The sequence below is a fragment of the Eimeria necatrix genome, genomic scaffold (assembly GCF_000499385.1).
Source record: "Eimeria necatrix Houghton genomic scaffold, Enh_scaff208, whole genome shotgun sequence".
In the NCBI taxonomy this organism is placed as follows: domain Eukaryota; phylum Apicomplexa; class Conoidasida; order Eucoccidiorida; family Eimeriidae; genus Eimeria; species Eimeria necatrix.
In genome coordinates, this window is record NW_013655124.1 from 7,248 (window position 1) to 27,877 (window position 20,630).

The 20,630-nt window shown below is 55.1% G+C and overlaps 8 protein-coding genes across 8 annotated transcripts in view; 1 reads left to right on the forward strand and 7 right to left on the reverse strand.

Annotated features, from left to right (window-relative positions):
- The window catches only part of ENH_00028200 (Ubiquitin carboxyl-terminal hydrolase , related), a gene marked incomplete at both ends in the record, with an annotated part of 6,078 nt that extends 4,926 nt beyond the window's left edge, over positions 1-1,152 (reverse strand). The window contains 2 exons of the mRNA XM_013584763.1: positions 637-770; positions 1,110-1,152. Of these exons, the coding sequence (XP_013440217.1) occupies positions 637-770; positions 1,110-1,152 (177 nt within the window). The remainder of the gene's footprint in view (positions 1-636; positions 771-1,109) is intronic.
- Positions 1,153-1,294: 142 nt separating this feature from the next.
- On the forward strand, positions 1,295-2,062 carry ENH_00028210 (hypothetical protein; the record flags this gene model as incomplete). The annotated part of the gene is made up of 2 exons (XM_013584764.1): positions 1,295-1,660; positions 1,835-2,062. The coding sequence occupies 2 exons, from the start codon at positions 1,295-1,297 to the stop codon at positions 2,060-2,062; spliced, it is 594 nt and encodes a 197-aa protein (XP_013440218.1).
- A 227-nt stretch (positions 2,063-2,289) lies between these two features.
- ENH_00028220 (Ubiquitin carboxyl-terminal hydrolase , related) lies at positions 2,290-3,656 on the reverse strand (the record flags this gene model as incomplete). The annotated part of the gene is made up of 2 exons (XM_013584765.1): positions 2,290-2,553; positions 3,030-3,656. The coding sequence occupies 2 exons, from the start codon at positions 3,654-3,656 to the stop codon at positions 2,290-2,292; spliced, it is 891 nt and encodes a 296-aa protein (XP_013440219.1).
- Positions 3,657-3,881: 225 nt separating this feature from the next.
- ENH_00028230 (ubiquitin carboxyl-terminal hydrolase, putative) lies at positions 3,882-5,395 on the reverse strand (the record flags this gene model as incomplete). The annotated part of the gene is made up of 3 exons (XM_013584766.1): positions 3,882-4,235; positions 4,601-4,883; positions 5,196-5,395. The coding sequence occupies 3 exons, from the start codon at positions 5,393-5,395 to the stop codon at positions 3,882-3,884; spliced, it is 837 nt and encodes a 278-aa protein (XP_013440220.1).
- A 1,246-nt stretch (positions 5,396-6,641) lies between these two features.
- On the reverse strand, positions 6,642-9,709 carry ENH_00028240 (hypothetical protein, conserved; the record flags this gene model as incomplete). Its single annotated transcript, XM_013584767.1, has 7 exons — positions 6,642-6,837; positions 7,001-7,032; positions 7,122-7,273; positions 7,570-7,711; positions 7,882-7,968; positions 8,127-8,317; positions 8,557-9,709. The coding sequence occupies 7 exons, from the start codon at positions 9,707-9,709 to the stop codon at positions 6,642-6,644; spliced, it is 1,953 nt and encodes a 650-aa protein (XP_013440221.1).
- A 1,757-nt stretch (positions 9,710-11,466) lies between these two features.
- On the reverse strand, positions 11,467-13,650 carry ENH_00028250 (hypothetical protein; the record flags this gene model as incomplete). The annotated part of the gene is made up of 6 exons (XM_013584768.1): positions 11,467-11,708; positions 11,922-12,043; positions 12,277-12,446; positions 12,661-12,749; positions 12,875-12,955; positions 13,470-13,650. The coding sequence occupies 6 exons, from the start codon at positions 13,648-13,650 to the stop codon at positions 11,467-11,469; spliced, it is 885 nt and encodes a 294-aa protein (XP_013440222.1).
- Positions 13,651-15,865: 2,215 nt separating this feature from the next.
- On the reverse strand, positions 15,866-17,227 carry ENH_00028260 (ribosomal protein L16, putative; the record flags this gene model as incomplete). The annotated part of the gene is made up of 2 exons (XM_013584769.1): positions 15,866-16,439; positions 17,058-17,227. 2 exons carry the CDS (start codon positions 17,225-17,227, stop codon positions 15,866-15,868), a joined length of 744 nt encoding a protein of 247 aa, XP_013440223.1.
- Positions 17,228-18,729: 1,502 nt separating this feature from the next.
- On the reverse strand, positions 18,730-20,160 carry ENH_00028270 (hypothetical protein, conserved; the record flags this gene model as incomplete). The annotated part of the gene is made up of 4 exons (XM_013584770.1): positions 18,730-19,006; positions 19,144-19,263; positions 19,654-19,810; positions 20,013-20,160. The coding sequence occupies 4 exons, from the start codon at positions 20,158-20,160 to the stop codon at positions 18,730-18,732; spliced, it is 702 nt and encodes a 233-aa protein (XP_013440224.1).
- Positions 20,161-20,630: the final 470 nt, after the last annotated feature.

Here is a 20,630-nt window from a genome sequence, read left to right on the forward strand (position 1 = left end):
ATATATATATATATATATATATATATATATATATATATATATATATATATATATATATATCATGTGATAAGATAGAATAATAAAGATTAATACTTCATCTAATAATACATAACAATTCATAACAAAATACTTTTCAATAAAATAAAAAACAAAACTTTCGTTTTTATTTGTACAGCACTTTAGAGAGTTAATTGGGGCCAAACTGGAAGTTGAAAATTACAAAAAGAATTCAAGAGATTTGAAGTGCAAGCAAACGGCAATCGACCCCCAAAGGAGAAATAAAGGGGAAATAAATGATTATAAATGATTATAAGTGGCAATAAATGATAAGAAGTTGTAATAAATGATTACAAACGAATTAAAATGAGTTAAAATGAATTGAAATGGAAAAAAAACGAATTAAAACGAATTAAAATGAATTAAAATGAACTAAAAACCACCAAACTAGAACGAAATGACGAATTCAAGAGATCTGAACTGCAAACAAACGGCAATCGACCCCCAAAAGAGCAATAAATGAAGAACAAAAGAATACAAGTGATAATAAATGATTAAAAATGAATTAAAATGAATTAAAATGAATTAAAATGCATTAAAATGAATTAAAATAAACCAAAATAGACCAAATTCGCCCACTTCTTCGCCCGGGCCAAATGCCCGCAAGCCGCTGGTCCCCAGCTGAGGGGCCCCCGGGCTCATCTCGCCGGGTCTTCTGCAAACTAAGAGAATTTGGTCTTCTTTCAATTCTTCTATTTTGTTTATTCCAGAACCTGCACGCAAACCCTAAACCCTAAACCCTAAACCCTAAACCCTCACGGCCAAACAGGTCCTCTAGACGGTCTTTGTAAACTGCGCTTTTAAGCCTTCTGAGAGGCCTTTTCAGAGGCTTTATACACCCTAAACCCTAAACCCTAAACCCTAAACCCTAAACCCTAAAACCCCCAACACTAGATCCTACACCCCACAAACACTAGACCCTCAACCGTATACCCTAAACCCTAAACCCTAAACCCCAAACCCTAAACCCTAAACCCTAAACCCTTCGTTTCTAGGAGGTGTTTCGAGTTTGGAGGAGTTGGCGGTTTCGCTGGTTGTTGGGGTGTACGTACAGTTGCAGATTTGGCGGACGAGTTCTTCCTTTTCATCTTCCATTAAAGTTGCTTGTGGCAGTTCATCTTCGAGTGCTGCATGCAGCAGCCGCTGCAGCAGCAAGCAGCAGCAGCAAGCAGCAGCAGCAAGCCCCACACACGCCATTCCGAATTTCGCTCAACAGCGGGAAGCAGCAGCAGCACACATGAACTGCACAGAGCCAACCCGCAAACGACACCAGCAGCAGCAGCAGCAGCAGCAGCAGCAGCAGCAGCAGCAGCAGCAGCGGGCCCCCGCGCCGCCGGCGAGCAGCAGGGTCAGCACGGGCAGCCGGAACCTCTGCGCCGCAGCCCCCGCAGCAGCCCCGCAACTGCACCTGCTGCTCCGCAGCAGCAGCAGCTGCTGCTGCTCCGCAGCAGCAGCAACAGCAGCAGCAGCAGCAGCAGCAGCAGCGGACCAGGGCGAGGGTCTTGGTCTGCTGCTGAGAGAGAGGCAGCAGGGCGTGGAGGTCCGCAGCAAAAGCCTTGGAAGCCGCAAAGCTGGCAGCAAAGGCGAGGCGCAGCGGCGCCGCGTGAGGCAGCGGCAGCGACAAAGTCAAAAAAGGGTCGAAAGTGACGGACAGCCGCCGGCAAAGCGGACACAAAAGCCGCGAGCGATACTGCCCTTGAAAGAGCTCCACCACGGCTGAGTTGTGCACCTCCAAGTGCCGCCGCCAACTCCGCAAAGCTGTCACGCTCTCGCTCAGACCCGCGCTGCCTTCGATCTTGTCCTGCAGCAGCAGCAGCAGCAGCAGCAGCAGCAGCAGCAGCAGCGGCGGGGGAGAGTGAGGGGAGGGGGAGCAGCAGCAGCAGCAGCAGCAGCAGCAGCAGGGGTGGCGCCAGCAGCAGCAGCAGCAGCAGCAGCAGGAGCAGGTGCTCGGGGGAGCGGCTTGGAGGGAGAATGGGCGAGTTTCCGGGAAGCGAATGTCCGCTAACGAACTCTTTGTTTATTAATTAAATATTTGCGCATTTATAAGTGCAAAGAGCTGCTGCTTTGCTGCGCGGGTGGGAATTTGAACGGCGGGGCAATCGGCAGCGCAAAAGTCCGGCTCTTTGGCCGCAATTCGTCAGCTGCTTTGCTTAATTCAAATAAACTCAGAATAAACTCAAGTAAACTCAGCTTCTAAGGACTATTTCTCGCATGTTTCCCCAAGATTCGCCGCTATCTCGAACAACTTGCTGCTGCAACTGCTGCTGCGGCTGCTGCTGCGGCTGCTGCTGCGGCTGCCACCGCCTCCAGCCCAGTTACCTCGTAGTAAGGCTTCTTGCGGACTCTGTTGAGGTCTTCGTGAATGCCGTCGAGCAAAAACGCCAGCAGCTCTTGAGTGTCTTGCTGGGCGAAGCCGAGGAACTCTTCCCGCACCTCGCCCACGGCCCACTTGAGCTCCCGGGGGCCGAAAGCCGTTTCGTTCGAAGCCCACAGCGCCTGCAAGCGCGAAAAAAAGCAAAAAACAATTAAAATTAAACAAAAGGAATTCAACAAACCCAAAATCGCCTTTCGAATCCTCCAGATCCTCGCGGATCCAACGCTGTTCAACTTTCTGCATGCCCGGGCGCCGAAAGCGGCTCCAGACGCAGAAAGAGCCGAGAAACCGGGGGAACAACCCGCATATAAATATAAACGAGAAATAATGCACAAATTATAAATAAATAGACATAAATGAATTCATAAACAAACAAATTGAACAAAAAAACCACAGCCGCATGCAAGGAAACCAAGTAAGTGAACAACACACCTGCACAGCAGCAGCAACAGCAACCCCAGCAGCCAAAACAGCCTCAGCAGCCAAAACAGCCCCAGAAGCCCCAGCAGCAAAAACAGCCCCAGAAGCCCCAGCAGCAGCCCCAGCAGCCCCAGCAGCAGCAGCAGCAGCAGCGGCAGCAGCAGCAGCAGCAGGGGACCTTGAGGGTCTTCGCGTAGGCGTCGGCGAGGCGGCCCTGCGTGCCCATGCAGTTTTGTTCGTTGATGTCGGCCTTGTAGGCGCCGCTGAGGAAGTAGCGGGAAAAAGGAAGAACAGCAGAAAGGCACTGCACTGCAGCGTTTAGAAAGCAAGTGTTGGCCAAGTTGACGAGGCCCACGAGGCCGCCGGTGGCGAACCAGAGGTCCACCAGCGGGTCGTTCAGGCCCCGCGGCCCTGCTGCTGCTGCTGCTGCTGCTGCTGCTGCTGCTGCTGCTGCGGGGGCCAGCCCGCGGTTCGCCGCGGCCAGCGGCAGCACGCCCCCGCCCAGCGCCGGCCGCTGCAGCGCTGCTGCTGCTGCCGACGCCCCGGCCGCCCCCAGCGGCCACGCTGCTGCTTCCTCCTCGGACTCCTGCTGCTGCTGCTGCTGCTGCTGCTGCATGCACACGCACGCCGAACGGTGCAGCAGCACCACTCCAGCCCCGTCAACTAAGTCCGTCTCCTCCACCAAAGTGTCCAGAGGCTCGCACACGCAGCTCCAGCTGCTCGGAGGTGCGAACAACGGGGGGGCCCCCAGGGGCCCCCCGGGGGCCCCGCGGCCGCAGCTGCAGCGACACGTGCAGGAGGGCATCGTAGGGCTCTACGCCTGCAGCTTCCTTCAGCTGCAGCATTCGCAAGCAGCAGCAGCAGCAGCAGCAGCAGCAGCAGCAAAACAGGGGGCAAATTGGCAAGAAATTGAAAAGTATTCTTAAGAAACATGCAGATGCTGCAGGCAGCAAATTGTGCATGCGAGCCACGCCGGGGAAAGAGAGCAGCAGCAAGAAGCCGCAGCAAAAGGGAAGAAAGGAAAGAGAGATCAAACGGCAGAGAGAGCAGCAAAGACAAGAGGGCTACAGAAAAAGGCAAGCAAAGTAAGCTGCTGCTGCTGCTGCTGCTGCTGCTGCTGCTGCTGCTGCTGCTTCACCTTGTGGATAACGAGGTCGAGCGCGTCGGATCGCGTGGCTACGAAGTCGGCAACAGGTTCTGTTGCTGCTTCTCTGCAGCTGCTGCTGCTGCCCACAGCGCGAAACGCATGCAGCAGCAGCGGCTGCACCTCCACGTGCAGCCGGCCGCCCTGTCTGTACACCCCGCGGGGCACTTCGATGTCGTAAGGGACCCACGCAGTCATAACTGTCCAAGTGTCGGAGTCGCAGACTTGAAACGCCAGGCCCTGCAGCAGCAGCAGCAGCAGCAGCAGCAGCAGCAGCAGCAGCAGCAGCGGCAGCCGCAGCAGAGCAGCAGCAGCAGAGGCAGCCGCAGCGCGCGAAATGGGTTGTCTTTTGCAGTCTTTTTAATCCTAAATAACAAATAAACTTCAAATAAAAGAAATGCAACAGAGAGGAACTCAGGAGTCCGCAGGATCGCAGCAGCGGCGCTGCTGCGGCGCCCGCGGCTGCAGCAGCAGCGGCAGCAGCAGCAGCGGCAGCAGCGCGAGCGGCAGCTTTCCTGTACACAGTTGAATTATTTTGTTTGCTTTCTTCTTTTTTATTTATTTTATTTATTAAAATGCATTTAAAAAGAGACAAAGGGCCCCACCATCTGCTTCTCCACCCCCGTGGCCAGCCGCGAGCGTTTTGTTGCAAATCCGTTCTTGATGCTGTCGGGCGACAGCAGCGGCGCGTTCGCGATGCGCAGCTGCTGGTGCTGCTGGTGCTGCTGCTGCTGCTGCTGCTGCTGCTGCTGCTGCTGCTGCTTGGAAAGGGCAACGAACTTCTCTAAACCGCTCAGGACTTGAGCTGCGGCCTCTGCTGACATGCTCGCGCGCAGGCGAGTCGCCTCCTGCTGCAGAGCCTTCAGAAAGCCAGCATTCACCACGTACCTGCAGCAGCAGCAGCAGCAGCAGCAGCAGCAAAGCAGCACTTCTGGCAGCAGTAGCAGCAGCAGTGGTAGCAGTGGCAGCTGCAGGATCCGCGAGAGTTGCAGCAATGGTAGCAGCTGCAGCAGAGGAGGCACTGACGGTAGCAGCAGCAGCGGCCTTAGCAGCTAGCTCTAAAGAAGCAGCAGCAGCAGCAGCAGCAGCAGCACAGAGCAGCAACAGAAGCATTCCGCGCAGCAGCCTGCCAAGCAGCGCGAGCAGCAGCAGCAGCAATCTGCTGCAGCTGCTGCTGCTAAGCCGCAGAGCCAAACCCACCAGGTCTCGCCTTGGCTTAGGGGGGTCATACTTCCTCTTTGCCAGACTTCCCACAGCTGCAGCCAGGGGAAGTCCTGCGGACAACTGCCTGGCTGCTGCTGCTGCTGCTGCTGCTGCTGCTGCTGCTGCTGTTCATTGCCGGGGCCCTGGGGGGCCCCCGGCGAGGCTGCGCCGCCCAGGGCTTCTCTGAGTCTTGTCATGTTTTGAGTTTGGTTGCTGTTGCTGTTGCTGCGCTGCTGCGGAAACGCGCACGCCCGCTGCGGCTGGCGGCCCTGCTGCAGCTGCTGCTGCTGCTGCTGCTGCTGCTGTCGAATCAGCAGCAGCCTGCGCAGCTCTGCTGCGTCTCGTGGCCCTCGAAAGCCCCAGAGGCCCTAAAGAGCCCCGCCAGAAGAGCGGAGGGCCCCCAGAGTTGGCTGCAGAGGCGGCGGCGGAGGCAGCAAGGTGTTGGGTGGCATGCTCTTGCTGCGGTATATGGGGGGCCCCTCGCGCTTTCGAGGAAGCAGAAGTTGAACAAGAAAAGGTTTTTTATTTTCTTTTTCGAAAACTGAGTTTCTGCAGCGCCGCGGCCGGTGGGGGCTGACAAGTGAGCGCACGGGGCTGCAGCAGCGGCTGCAGCAGCAGCAGCAGACTTTGGTGCGCCTCAAAGAAGCCTTTCGAAGCAGCAATTTAAATCTTTCTTACTTTTTGCAAATAAAAGCCTCCGAGTTCTTCTTGGAGCTCCGAAACGCTGCAGATCCCGCCCCGGGCAGCTGCTGCTTCCCGGGGCTGGCGGGTCCGCCCAGCAGCTTTCCTGCGGCCTTCGCCCTTCCCAGGCCAAAAACTCTCCACTAATTCAAATTTATATTTCATTTAACTTCAATTGAGCCAAACAAAGTCCTCTTAGCCGATTCTGCGCGGCGCGGACCGCGCCGCGCGCTGCGCCTCGCGGCGCTGCTGCTGCTGCTGGTGCTGCTGCTGCTGCTGCTGCTGCAGCTTCGCAGCGAAACACGCAGCACGCAGTTCACTCAAGGCCTAGCGAGTCACTAGGCGCCTGCAGGCGGCAGCAGCAGCAGCAGCAGCAGCAGACGGGCCAGCAGCAGCCCCCGTTTGTCCAGCGGCAGGCGCCTGCTGCAGCGCAGCGAGCAGCAGCGCGTCTTGCAGCTCTCGCCAGGGCCAAACGCCCCGGGCAGCAGCAGCTGCTGCTGCAGCTGTGCAGCAGCAGCTGCTGCAGCACTTAGGCAGTTCTGTGGGGCCGGGTAGAAGCAGCAAAAGGCTGCAGTGCTGAGCAGCAGCAGCCAAGTGGCCCAGCTGCAGTCCTGCGGGAATTAGTTTAGTGGTCCAGTGGACCAACAGCTGCAACTTAAGAGGAGACAGCCTCTGGTGTTATTTAGTTTTCATTTATTAATAGAGAGCAGCTGCACTTTCTGTTCACGTGGCCAACTAAACGAAACAAAACAAATAAATAACTTATTGCTCAACACTCCCTGCTGCTGCTGCTGCTGCTGCTGCTGCTGCTGCTGCAGCAGGGGTGACCAGTGGTCCACTCGGTGGTCCACCGCTACCCCGCTGGCCCAGCGAAGGCCCGCGAGCGCAGGCGAGTCCGCCGCGCCCAGGCGAAGAGGCTGGCCTCTGTGATGCGGCCTCTGCCGTCTTCGGAGATGCGCTGCAGCAGCAGCAGCAGCTCGGCGTTGCCCAGCGGAGGTCTCATTCTGAAGAGATATTTTGAATTTAATTTCAAATTTAATTTCAAATTTAATTTCAAATTTAATTTCGAATTTAAACTTCAACTCTTTTCAACTCGAAGGCCACTGGGCCTCTCGGCTCACCCGCTGAGCGCCGCCTCCAGCTCCTGCGGCGACTGCGCGGAAGCAGAAGTTGTTGAAGAAACATTTAATTGAAAAACTTTGAATTATTTTAAATATTTATTTTTAAATATTTATTTCGCACAATTTGTCTGTCTCCGTCGGCGTCCAGGAACTCGAACAGCCGCCCCAGAGTCGCCCGCTGGTGCTGCGGATAGTCCTTTTTGTCGACCCCCAAAGAGCCCAAAAGAACAACAAATGCTTTGAAGTCTTCGAACTGCAAGTAGCCACTGCGCGCTGCGGTGTACGTACACCCGGAGGTTCCCAGCGCAGGATCTCGCGAACCTCTTTGTGACGTCCACAATGCGAAACCAGTCTTCCGCGAAGGTCTTTGCGTCTTCTTTGCTTTCCTGGAGGCCGCAAGAAGTGGAATATTTCCAAATTTAGTTTTAAATTCCTTTTTCTCACTGTTTCCGTTCTCGTGCACCTTATGATGTCCTCCATGGCCTGTCTCGACACCACGCCGGGGGCCTCTGAACGCAGCAGCGGCTGTTCGCGGGAAAGCTGCCACTAAAAGGACTTTTCAAATTCACCTGCATGCGGAAATCTCTCAGAGTGCTCCGCCAAACTTGAAAAAAGACTTCTGATGTAGGCCTGGGCCTCGCGGGGGAGCCGCCGGAAAGCTGCAAGGAGGCTTTGCCGCTGCACTGCTGCAGCATTTTCGATCTTGCCGCCCTGCGGGCCGCAGCAGCGAATTTGAAGTCCAATTTGCAAATTAAAAGTTTATTTGTTTCACTTGGTGCATTAAAAAGTCCAGAATCTGCGCGTCGCGCTGCAGAATGGCCTGGAGAAGCAAAAGGGAATTCCGAAAATTCAAAAATCCAAAAATTTCGCAAAGTCCCCACTTCGTCTTGCTCCGCCTCCACTGCTCTTATGGTTTTCGCACTGGCAAGAAAGTCCAGGTGAAATGCAGTCGTGAAGGTCCTCAGCAGCTGCAGCAGCAAACAACATATGAGTGACTTCAAGTCCGCGACTGCCAGCAGCAGCAGCAGCAGCAGCAGGACCAGCAGCAGCAGCAGCAGGACCAGCAGCAGCGGAAGCATCAGCAGCAGCAGCAGCAGCAGCAGCAGCAGCAGCAGCAGCAGGTGACCCTTGTCCAGGTGAAGAAGGAGGCGGCGAGGGGCAGGAAGGTGAGTGGGTAGGCCCAGTGACCATTGGTCCACCAGATGTAGCGGGAGCCGTTCTCTTGGGCGCAGCAGCACAACAGCAGCACGGCAGTGTAGGCTGCGTGGAAGAACAGCAGCAGCTGCAGCAGCCGCCGGCAGTAGCGGGGGTCTAAGCCTGGAAGTGCAGCAGCAAAGAGGCTGCTGGGGGCTCAAAGGACTCACTGCCGAAGGGGAAGAGAGCAGCAGTTCGATTCACTGTCTGCGGGAGTCTCAGTTGCTGCTGCTGCTGCAGCGCAGCAGCAGCAAACCCAACTTACCCGCTCCCGCGGCCACTTCTTCACCGTGGCCAGCGGCCTGCAGCAAGTCCAGCAGCTGCAGCAGCAGCACGAAGGGTGTCAGTGAAGAGCTGCTTACATGTCGTCAATGGGGCAGTGAAGGGCCCCCTGGGGCCCCCGAAGAGCGCCAGGAGGGCCCCCGAGTCGGGCCGGAGTTTGGAGTCGACGAAGGTGAGGAAGGCGAAGGCCAAGGAAGTGAGCAGCAGCAGCAAGAAAGCAGCAGCAGCCATGAAGGCAATGACTTCTCTGCCGGAGAGGGCGAGGGCGGGCCGCAGCAGCAGCAGCAGCAGCAGCGCGAGGACGAGGACGCTGGGGGGCAGCTCCACCATTGCTGCCAAGCTTTCTCCAAAACAATAATTCAAATAAGCAGCAAAAGAAAAGACTGGAGAGCCCGGCTGCTGCAGCCTGGGCCTGGGGAGGAGGGGGTTTGCGGCGAAGAGGAAGCGCTGGCGCAGCGCCCAGTGCTGCAGCGCCTGCTGCAGCTGCGCGGCAGCAGCAGGCTGCAGCGCTGCTGCTGCTGCTGCTGCTGCTGCTGCCTGCAGCTCCGCCTCCGGCTTCGCGTCCAGCTGCTGCAGCTGCTGCATCGTGCGCTGCCCCAGCGCCGTGAGCGCAGCCACCTGCAGCAAAAAGGCCAGCATTACCATGAAGATCAAAACGTGAATAGTTTCGAAAGTTTCCGTCAAGTGCGTGGGCGGCCGCGGCTCTTCGCCGCGGGCCTCCGCCTCAGCCACTGCGGCCTCTTCCGTCTTGGACACTCCCAAGTACTTGTCGTTCAGCTTTCGCGCGGCCCCCAGCCGCACGGCGGCGTACAGGAACAGGCTGATGAAGCCGAGGATGGTGAGTTCCTTGAAGGCGCAGTTCAGCATTTCTTGCAGCTTCAAGAGCCGTCTTCGTCTTAAAAACTCTTCAAAAGTCCCCACAAATGCTTCAAACGCCACTGACAACAAGATTATCGCCACAAACAGCCCCACGGCCACCCAGTTCTCCACGTATTCCTCCCGCGTCTCGGCCTTCGCGCCCGCCTCTGCCTGCTCCAAACTGCATGCAACTTCGGAATCCGCAGCAAAACAGCTTTTATACTCACTTGGACTTGCAGAAAGCTGCACGGCTGGTCGAAGCGGCAGTCTTGCGGCGCTTTCCCCTGCGCCTGCACGCCCAGACAGACGGCCAGCTGCACGCAGAACGCAGCGGCCACTCTGTCCCACCGCCACGCCATGGCAGCGCGGGCGCATTTGAATCCGATCCGCTTCAATTTATTAATTAATCTAAAGATCAGCTCGTCTCAGCCGCAGATCGCGGATTCGCTCCTGCAAACGCGGCGGATGTGGCGGCGCTGAGTCGCAGTGCCGCCGCGCACGAGTGCGCTGTACAGACTCGCCGGCGCGTCAACAAAATCAGAATCCCGCTTCAAACTCTAACAAATTCTGGTAATTAAAGCTTTTTAGAAAACAACAAATAGGTGTATTGACGCTGATCACCGGAAAGCTGCGCCAGATCCAGCAGGAACTCCGCAGCTTGTCGTCGCGGGAGCGATGCAGAGCAGCAACAGAAGAAACGGGAAGAACACAAAGACAGATCCAACGGATCTTTTGAACGAAAACGCCTGAAGCAGCTTTAGGGTCAAATAACATTGCTGTTGTTCCCGCAGTGCAGGAAGTCCGGCTGCAGCAGGTTCATAGACTGGCTCGCAGAGCTCCAATTGACGCGCTGCAGCAGCAGCGGCGCTGCTGCTGCTGCTGTTTCATCTTTCTAGCTGCAGCAGGCTGCATGCAAAAGCGCTTTAGCCTCGTGCCTGAGGAGTAACTAGTGATCGGCCCGCTGCAGGGCTGGGCTTGTGGGGTGCTGCTAATCGCAGCAGCAGCTGCTGCTGCGCCTTTCACAAGGGCGCAGCAGCAGCTGCTGCGATCTGCTGCAGTCCTTAACAAAGGCAATTCTAATGAACTAGAGGGGCTCTTCAGAAAGAGGCGCGGGGCCTCCAGGGCTTTCGCGTTTGCTGTAAGTGGTGTTTGTTTCAGGTCACTTGGCGTTGCTGCGAGCACTAAATTGGGCCTTTAAGAGTTCATCTTAGTGCAAAAATTAAAATAAATTAATTTATTTCAGTTTTATTTCAATTTAATCCGCAAATGAGGCCAAGGCCTTCGCAGGACAGCAGCCCCAACCATGAGGCCCTGGCTAGGGCTGGCTGGCCCACTCGCTCGGGGGGCCCCTGCGAGGGGCCGGCCACCCAGCAGCAGCAGCAGCAGCAGCAGCAGCGGCAGCAGCAGCAGCAGCAGCAGCAGCAGCAGTAGTAGTAGTTTAAAATTGGAGTTTGCTGCTGCTGCTTTCCTGCATACTGAGCAGGACCGGGAGCTGGGCGAGAGATCCGCGAGGGCTCCTTGAAAGGATTCAAGCTGCGGTGTACAGCATCTGCTGGCCCCGCGGCTGCATTCCGCGGCTTAGTTTGTTTTTTTGGAAAGCATTTTGAGTTTAAGTTCCTTTTAAAAAGACAAAGCGGCTCGAAACTGCGCGGAAGGCGCTGGATCGCGCAGCAGCCTGCTGCAGCGCCGCAGCCCCTCCGCAGTCACTTCGCGTGCTGCTGCTGTGCTGCGCCTTGCGGGCTGAAACTGCAGCAAAGAATTCATTTTTGCCCTTCAAAAGGTGTTTAGGAGCTGCTGAGTGGCTTTCTGAACGCCTTAGACGAGTCTTGCGCCGCGGCTTCCAGCCTGCTGCCGCACTTCTTGCAAACCCGGGTGATCCTGCTGATCCTGCGGACTTGCAGGTCTAGTGCCTTCGCAAAGAGCTTTATTTGACTTATTTTAAAGAGCTTTTGCGTTTTTAGACCTCGGAAACCCCAGGGCTCGCCGTGGGAGCGCCGCCGGGCTGTTCCGTTCACAAGTGGGACTGCAGCGCCGAAGACCATGACTTGTGCTTTCTTTCTTTGATTCGCCCAAGTGAAAAGACTGGAGGGACAATGCCCGCTGAAGAAGCGCAGGAAAGCCACGCCGAGGGCTCAGCGAAACAGCCCAACGGGAAAGCTGCAGCAGCAGCACCAGCAGCAGCAGCAGCAGCAGCAGCAGCAGCAGCAGCAGCAGCAGCAGCAAATTCGAACGCAACTCGAGAGACGAAGGAAAAGACAGACGCAGCTCTTCAAAAGCCGCCACAGACCGACAGCAGCCCCAAGCCTTTGCCGGAGCCGAACTTTCAGCACCGCAAAACGCGAGACAGAATAAGAAGGGCCAAGAAGCAGCACCGGTGAGTTTTCCAGTTATGGAAAGCAGCAAAGTCAGGCAATTAAAGCTGCGGCAGCAGCAGAAAGCTCGAAGCAGCAGCAGAAAGCTCGACAAACCGGCAGCGGAGTGCAGAAAGCTGCAGCTGCAGCAGCAGCAGCAGCAGCAGAAAGCTGCAGCAGCAGCAGCAGCAGCAGCAGCAGAAAGCTGCAGCTCCAGAGTCGCTGCTTGGCTGCAGAGGAGATATCCACTGGAGCGAATGGAGCAAATTCAGATATGCAGAAACGGACTTCTGCGAAAGGTCGATGCACATTCGTGAAAACCTCCCCAGGATCTACAAGGCGAACACCACTCTTGTGGGTGCGTCTGGCCTCTCTCTGCCTCCATTTTTTAGCCAAATATCATTATTTGGTCAATTTTGAAACATTTGGGTCCATTTTGATGCAGTATTCCTTTTCTTTTCCCTCAGATTCTCTCTGACGAATGGCGGGGTCGGTGGCTGTTGTGGCGCCCGCATTGCCAGCGCTGCTGCGGCTGTTTTCCCGTTTTTATTGCTTATTTGTTTTCATTTTTAGTTTTCTTTTGCGTTTCAGACTTTATTCGCAACTACGAAGTCCCCGGGAGGCCTGTGCTGCTGTGCGGGTGGATGGAGGACTGGCCGGCGATGCGCCGCTGGGATATCGAAAGCCTGCGGCGCGCCTACAGGACGGCGAAGTTCAAAGTTGGAGAAAAAGACAATGGAGATAAAATAAAACTCAAAATTGTGCGCGAAGAGAACTTTGGCGGAGTTTTCCAAGAGGCTGGGGAGTTCGTGTTGCTGCTGCGTTTGTCGTGGGACTGTGGACTGATCCTTTTGAATTCTCCCGATCCTTCTTTTTTTAATTAATTAGTTCATTTATTTTGAATTCTCCAGATCCTTCTTTTTTAATTTATTTATTTATTTATTTTGTAGCTTTGTGTTGTCTGTGGCTGCTCAGAAGTACTTCATTGACTATTTGAAACAGCAAAACGACGACTCGCCGCTTTACCTCTTCGAGTCTGCAGTGGAGGACAAGGCGAACACATGGTGAGTGCAGCCGCAAGTGCCGCATGCAACTAAAAAAGAAAATAAAAATAAAAATAAAAAATAAATTAAAATCTTTTCAGTTTTTTATTTTATTTTCTGCTTTATTTGACTTCTTTTGTGCGCAGCGGCTTGTTGAATGACTGGCGAGTGCCTGAACTCTTCCCCGTGGACCTGCACGCCATCGTGGGAGAAGAGCGGCGGCCCCCGTGAGCTTCTGTGGCCTTCATAGGAGTTAAAAATGGAAATGTTTGCAAAATTAGTTCAAAATTAGTTCAAATAAATCCAAAAAAGGACCATTTAAGGCCCTTTTTCTCCTTTTCTGTCTTCTTCTTGCTGCAGCTACCGCTGGTTCTGCATTGGCCCCAAAAGAAGCGGCACTACTGTCCACACAGACCCCCTAGGCACAGCGGCCTGGAACGCAGTGACTTCGGGCTACAAGCGGTGGGCCATTTGGGGATAAGTTGCTGCTGCTGCCTGCTGCAGTAGGGCACTTGGGGGCCCCCAGGGGCCCCCGGGGGCCCCCAGGGGCCCCCGGGGGCGCTCAGGGGCCCCCAGGGGCCCCCGGGGGCCCCCAGGGGCCTCCAGGGGCGCTCAGGGGCCCCCAGGGGCCCCCGGGGGCCCCCAGGGGCCCCCAAGGGCCCCCGGGGTTAGTTTTGCGCAGAGTTGCGGGGCTTTCCGAGCTCCAGTGGCTGCCAGTGGCGGCTGAGACCTCAGCGAGCGTTTGGGGGAGTTTGGGTTTGCGGGGAAGTCCGGGAGTGGCGAAGTGGCTGTGGGGCGGTGGCTGCAGGTGGGCTTTATTTCCCCCGGAGACTTCGAAGGAAATAGTGAAGGGAAAACACCTCTTGAAGGCCGGAGAAGACGACGAGCCAATTATGTGGTTCGACAAGCTTTTGCCGCGCATCAAGGAGAAGTATCCTGAGACGGAAGTCTACGAGGTGAGCGCAGCAGCGGGGAAAGCCGCCGATCTGCGCATTTCTTGGCCTTTTTTTGTCTTTTAATTAATTTAATAAACTCTTAAAACCAAAGTAAACCCTTTGGGGGCCCCCAGGGGCCCCCAGGGGCCCCCAAAGGGTTTACTTTGCTGCAGCAACTCGCTGCAAGTTGCACTTTGCAAGTGGAAAGCCGTGCGCTTAAATGGTTCTTTTTGGGATTTAATTTGTTTAATTTATTCTTTTTGGCGCTGCAGCGCATGCAGCTTCCCGTGGAAACCATTCCCTGCCCCAACTGGTGCATGCATTCCTGAACAGATGACGCGCATGCCTGCATGCATGCACGCACGCATGCATGCATGCATGCGCAGCCCCGAACACCGAATTGTTTGCAAAATTGCTTATAAAAGTGGAAATAAGGGAATAAATATTATTATTTTAAACCTTTGGGGCCGCTGGGTGCTGCGTGCGGCGCGCAGTGCGTGCAGCGGCCGGGGGAAATCATCTTCGTGCCGCCCAACTGGTGGCACGCAGTGCTGAATTTGGCCGACTGCGTCGCCTGCACTCAAAACTTTTCTTCTTTTGGCTTTCTGGGCGCCGCCTGGCGCAAACTGCGGCGGGGGCGCCGCCGGCTGGCCGCCCAGTGGCTCGCGCGCCTCCAGCAGTTCTTTCCCGAGAAAGAAATCGCTGGACAGCTCCTACAGCTCAACCAGTGAGGGAGACGCTGCTGCAGCAACTGCTGCAGCAACTGCTGCAGCAAGGGCTGCAGCAACTGCTGCAGCAAGGGCTGCAGCAACTGCTGCAGCAAGGGCTGCAGCAAGTGCTGCAGCAACTGCTGCAGCAACTGCTGCAGCAAGGGTTGCAGCACAGAAAGCGCTGCAGCAAGTGCTGTGGCAAGTGCTGCAGTAAGTGCTGCAGCAAGTGCTGCAGCAAGTGCTGCAGCAACTGCTGCAGCAACTGCTGCAGTCAAATGCTGCAGCAAGTGCTGCAGCAAGTGCAAGTGCTGCAGCAAGTGCTGCAGCAAGTGCTGCAGCTGAATGCGTGTTGCAGTTGAAGTTGGTTTGGGTTTGTTGGCCTCAGGCTGGACGGCTGGGAGGTGCGGTCGGGGAAGTTTTGCCGCGTGCGTGCGGCGAGCGGCTTCGCGACGGACGCGAGCAGCAGCAGCAGCAGCAGCAGCAGCAGCAGCAGCAGCAGCAGCAGCGCGTCTTCAGACGACGAAGACGAGCTGGCCGAGGTGCAGCAAACTGTGCAGCGCATGCGCAGCAGCATCCCCCCCGAGGCCTGGAAAGCTTACTTCCCGCAGGGGCCCCACAGCCTGCCGCAGCAGAAGACCCCGCTGGCCCGGCTGACGGGGTCTTGGGAAAAAAACGGAGTTGAAGCAGCAGCAAAAACCCAAGTTCAAGCGGCCCCTGCTGCTGCTGCTGCTGCTGCTGCTGCTGCTGCTGCTGCTGCTGACGGCAAGCGACAGAAAACGCTGTCTTTGCTTTAGTGGGAAGAAAGCAGCAAAAAGCCAAGTTCAAGCGGCCCCCCCTGCTGCTGCTGCTGCTGCTGCTGCTGCTGCTGCTGCTGCTGACGGCAAGCGACAGAAAACGCTGTCTTTGCTTTAGTGGAGGCGAAAGCAGCAAAAACCCAAGTTCAAGCGGGCCCCTTTGCTGCTGCTGCTGCTGCTGCTGCTGCTGCTGCTGCTGCTGCTGGCGGCAAGCGACAGAAAACGCTGTCTTTGCTTTAGTGGAGGCGACACTCTGGACACTGCGGGGAAACATTTCAAATTTAAATGAAAGCGAAACTGGGGTGTACGTACACCGCAGCTGCGCGCAGCTGCGGTGTACGTACACCGCAGCGCGGGCAGCTCGCTGCGGTGTACGTACACCGCAGCGCGGGCAGCTCGCTGCTGCTGCTGCTTCGGCGATTTAAGTTGGGAGAAATGCATTAATTGTTTTCAACTTTTGCAATGGAAAAAGTCCAAACAAAGAAGCGAAACAAATGCACTTCCCCTTCTTGCAACACAACAGTCAGGGAAGACCCCCTGCTGCTGCTGCTGCTGCTGCTGCTGCTGCTGCTGCTGCTGCAGGCAGCGACTGCAGCAGCTTTCTGCGCACAGCGTCCGTGCGCGCCGCGGCGTCTTGTCTTCGCTTTTGCTGCGCCAAGTGCTGCAGACTCTTGAGGGGAAAATAATTATTTTGTTCTCTAAAAACTACGGGAAAAGGCAGTTTTGCTGCTGCTGCTTTGAAGGCCCGGAAGTTCGGCGCCTGCGGCAGCAAACTTTCGAATGGACTTGGCTGCGGAATGTGAAACAACACGCGCCCTGAGCAGCACACCACGCAGCCACCAAACCACCAGCTGCAGCAGCAGCTGCAGCAGGAACTGCAGCACGAGCTGCAGCAGCAGCTGCAGCAGCAGCTGCAGGAGGAGATGCAGCAGGAGCTGCAGCAGGAACTGCAGCAGGAACTGCAGCAAGAACTGCAGCAGGAACTGCAGCAGGAACTGCAGCAAGAACTGCAGCAGGAACTGCAGCAGGAACTGCAGCAGGAGCTGCAGCAGGAGCTGCAGCAGGAGCTGCAGCAGGAGCTGCAGCAGGGACTGCAGCAGGAGCTGCAGCAGCAGCAGCAGCAAAGAAGCAAAGGAAATACCTGCAGGGACTCTGGCCACGAAGTGGTCTATGGCCCCCTTGCCCTGCCCCATCTTCACTCCTTCTGCTTTTCGCGTCACTGGGTAAGTTGCATGCACTGTCTGCAGCAGTTCTTTCGAGCGGCCCAAGTAGCTGCATGCATGCGCAGCAGCAGCCCGCAAGCCTGCTGCTGCAGCGCAGCAGCAAGCCTGCTGCTGCAGCGCAGCAGCAAGCCTGCTGCTGCAGCGCAGCAGCAGCGCGCTGCAGCGCAGCAGCAGCGCGCTGCAGCGCAGCAGCAGCCACGCGCTGCTGCGGCGCAGCAGCAGCGACGGACTGCTGCGCCGCAGCAGCTTGCTGCTGCGATGCACGCGAGTGCTGCACAGCCAGCTAGCTGCTGCGCTGCAGCTAGCTGCTGCGCTGCAGCTAGCTGCTGCGCTGCAGCTAGCTGCTGCGCTGCAGCTAGCCGGCGCAGCAGCTAGCTGGCCTTGTGGCCTTATGGGCCTTTTAGAACTTCCGGAAAGAAGCAAAGTTGGGAGGACATGAGTTGAAGCAGCAGCAGCTTTCACGTAAGAAGCAACCAGACTCAATTTCCCACCATTATTGAAAACTAATTAGCAAAAAAATGCAAATAAATTCAAATAAATGCATTTATTGTGTCAGAGAGCCCCAGCATTCCTGGAAAGTGCTGCTGCGGCCCCGCCGCAGCACGCAGGGTCACCCAGCAGCAGCAGCAGCAGCAGCAGCAGCAGCAGCAGCAGCAGCGGCTCTCACCGCCGCAGCGTCCTCCTGGCCTGCTCGAGCTGCTGCTCCGTGACTCTGTGGGGCGCTGCAGCCACGAGGGTCTTCCCCAGCTTCACTTCGGGCTCGAGCAGCGGCACAATGCGCCCCTTGGGGCACTTTATGCGCACTTGCTGCGGCGGCTTGAAGCGCAGCGGCGGCATTTGGCATTCGAAATGCGGCTAAGTCGGAGCGGCCATGGAGGCTGGGAAAAAAGGGCAAAAGCCGCGCCTGTGCGGCCGCTGGGGCTGGGAAGATCGCGCGGGAAAGCGGGCAAAGGCCGGGCGAACTGCAGCGCGCGCGTGCACTCCGAGTCAGTAAAAACGCCATTTCTCGCAATTATTTGTCCCTAATTAATGCTTTTCGGATTAATAGAGCTCGCAGTGAAGGGGCTGCCGAAGACTGCCGACAGCCCGAGCGCAGACTTGCATGCGCAGCTGAAACTGCAGCTGAGAACGCCAACGGAAAGTCAGGCTAGTTAGGCTCGTGTGCAACTAAATAGACCAATTAACTGCAACAAATTAAGAATAAAAGCCAGAAAAAGAACAAATTGATAACTGTGGCTGGTCTTTAGCGCCTCATTAAGACAGAGGGCTGTTCGCCAATGTGCGCGGCAGTGTTCTTCTCCAGCCGCTCACTCGCAGGCACATGAGAATCCCTGAGCGAATGGCAGAAATGGCAAAACGCCAATTATACAAATGAATAATTTACATTAAATTAATTAAAGAAAAAAAAAAGAAAAATGAAAGCAAAAAGAGCACACCAGATGGGACTCGAACCCACAACCTTAGCCTTAGGAGGGCTACGCGCTATCCATTGCGCCACTGGTGCTCAAGTTGACCACTCGAAATGCGATCTGCATCATGTTGCAAATAAAGTTGCATTAAAATGGAATTATTTTTCCAGAAAGTTCTCACCAGCCTTTTGAAAAGAGAAAATAACTTCAAATGCGCACAAGGAGTCAAAAGGAGCACACCAGATGGGACTCGAACCCACAACCTTAGCCTTAGGAGGGCTACGCGCTATCCATTGCGCCACTGGTGCTCGAAATCCCGGGCCTTTATTAATCGGTTTTATATGATAAAGGCTCCTAAAAGTACTTTTATTAATCATTTTTTCATGATTAAGCCTTCTAGAAGCATCAATTTGAGCCATTTTTGAACAATTGTTGCCTCCAAGTGGAATAAACTGGAACGCCGTACACTGAAACGGCCATTTGCTTGAATGGGCTTTTATTCTGCAAAAGCTGCAGAGGCAGCCAGACCTGTACTATCAGCAGAATTAATCCTTTAAAAAGATGCAGCTACTGTGAGTCTTAATATTCAATTGCCTTTAATCCGCAGCAGAAGAGTCGGCGCGAGAGCCCGCAGTTGCTGTGCTGCTGCTTATAAAGTTGCTGCCAAACTGCTGCAGAGTTTCACTCCTGAGAACGCCTACTCGGGACAAAAATGAAGTTTAAGTCTAAAGACTTAGTCTGGTGCTTCTGCCAAAAGTGAGACACCGCAGTAACCCCTAAAGGCTCCACCACGGCAGGGCCAAGAAGCCAAAGTTCGGAGCGGACTTGTGCAAATAAGTGGCATATATAATGAAGCCGCTTTAGCAGCACTTTCTGTTCTGTGCAGCGCTGCAGCAAGCGGGGCGGGCCAGAGGGCTGCAGGGCTTCGTTCTAGAACTCAGGGTGAGGCACTGTCTCGGGCAAAGTGTGCGCCACTTCCTTCACCTTTGCGAGAAGTTCGCTGAGAAGCTGGCGGTGGCTGGGCTGCACAACAGTGGCCATTATGTCTTCTAGAGAAGGCCAAACGAGAGAGCTGAGGAGCCCGTCGAGCGTCCACAGCAGCACTGAGGCAGCCCCGCCAAGAGAGTCCCAAAGGACCCACAGGCCCTTATCCACGGCGCACAGCGCGCGAACCACCGACACTGCCGCGTCTTCCGGCAAGTGGGGCCTGCAGAACTCAAATATAAACAAAACCTGGCCACAGAGCACTTGAAACGGCAGCAGCAGCAGCAGCAGCAGCAGCAGCAGCAGCAGCAGCAGCAGCAGCAGGAAACTTGAATTGGGGATGCCGAAGCGTCGACTCACGCCAGCATAAACGCGCAAGTCCGTACGCAGCCGTATACCCCAGCAGCCAACAAAATGTAGCCGAGAGTGGAGAAGACGGGGCATATCAGTTTACTCCAAACAGCCCTCAGCAGAAAAGCCCTGCAAGCACCACACTGGGTTTGGCGCAGCTTTCCATGCCCGCTTTTCTAATTAGAAAGTTAATGCCACAGATATCCTCTTCAACAAATAGCTGGTAGGCTCTTTTGCGAAGATTAGTGTGAATGCTGTGGCTCTGCTCTCCCTGTAGCTTTTTTCTTTCAGAGTCACTCCTCTTTGCCCGCATCCATAGTGTGATCTGTTGCACTGAAGTGATTTCAAGGAGCTCCACAGCACTACACAGCCTAAATTAATTTATTTAACATTATGCCTGACTGCTTTATATCCCTAGGCGGCCTTCAGTGCGTGTTTGAGGCAACTTTGAAGCCATGCAGCTTGAAGGGCTGCAGCTGTGAAAGCTTGAACAGCCTTGAGCAGCAGCAGACAACGTACGCGAAAGCTATCCATTCCGCCAGCGTCAGAACGGAAACAATCCAAGACAAATATAATAAGCAGCTCTGGCCGCAAGAGTCGTGAGGAAACACCAGCTTTTCGGTGGCGAAAACGTGCCGCACAAGATTCTGAAACCAGGAAAGCTGAAACACAGAAGCTGCGAAGCCCCGGAAACACCACAAGCACGGGAAGCAGCAACGAGGATTTAAAAACGCATGCAATCAGTTTTAGAGAAACACTCGGGTGGAAATAAGCTGATCTATCTACTAATGGCCCCCTGGGGAGGACACCACACGCGAGCTGAAACTGATGTAGTACAACAAGGAAAGCTGAGGGCGAAATAGGCCTTTCAAGCTCACGAATTCGAATGGGAAGAAACTTTTGTGCGCCGGAAGCTGCGTTTTTCTCCCTCTGAAAACTCATATTTACGTTAATTGTGAATATTGCATGTGCGCACAGCCACGCAGAAACCATCACCGCTGCCGCTAAGGCCCTAGCGAGCTTCATTTCCGTTCCCTTCAAGTGCAGATATATTTGTTTTTTAATATTTATTAACGCTAGGCTAAGCAGTGTGCGAAGGTTTGGCCCTGGAAACGGGGGACCCGCGCAGAACCCACGCGCTCCCTGGCTTGTGTTCACCCCCCAGAAAGACAACGGGATTAAGGCAACTCTCTGCAGCCGAGAGTTTCGAGATTGTGAAGCCTCGCTAAGGACAAAGGAGAACTGAAAGGAGAAAGCTATGAGCCTAAATGAAGGGCTGGCGGCGAAGAGTCATGCGAATGGTCAGCGATTCAACTAATTCAACTTGCAAGGGAGCGCCGTTGCAACGGAGAGCAGCAGTTTCTCCCCATCCGCCCTTTAAATGAGTAAGATTTCAAGTTGAAAAACAGTGGCAAGATAATCTCACTATTTGCTGCACCTGTTGTTCTTAACTCCGCAGTTGGGCCCGAGCGAGACGCGCCCGTTGGTGGCGGCTG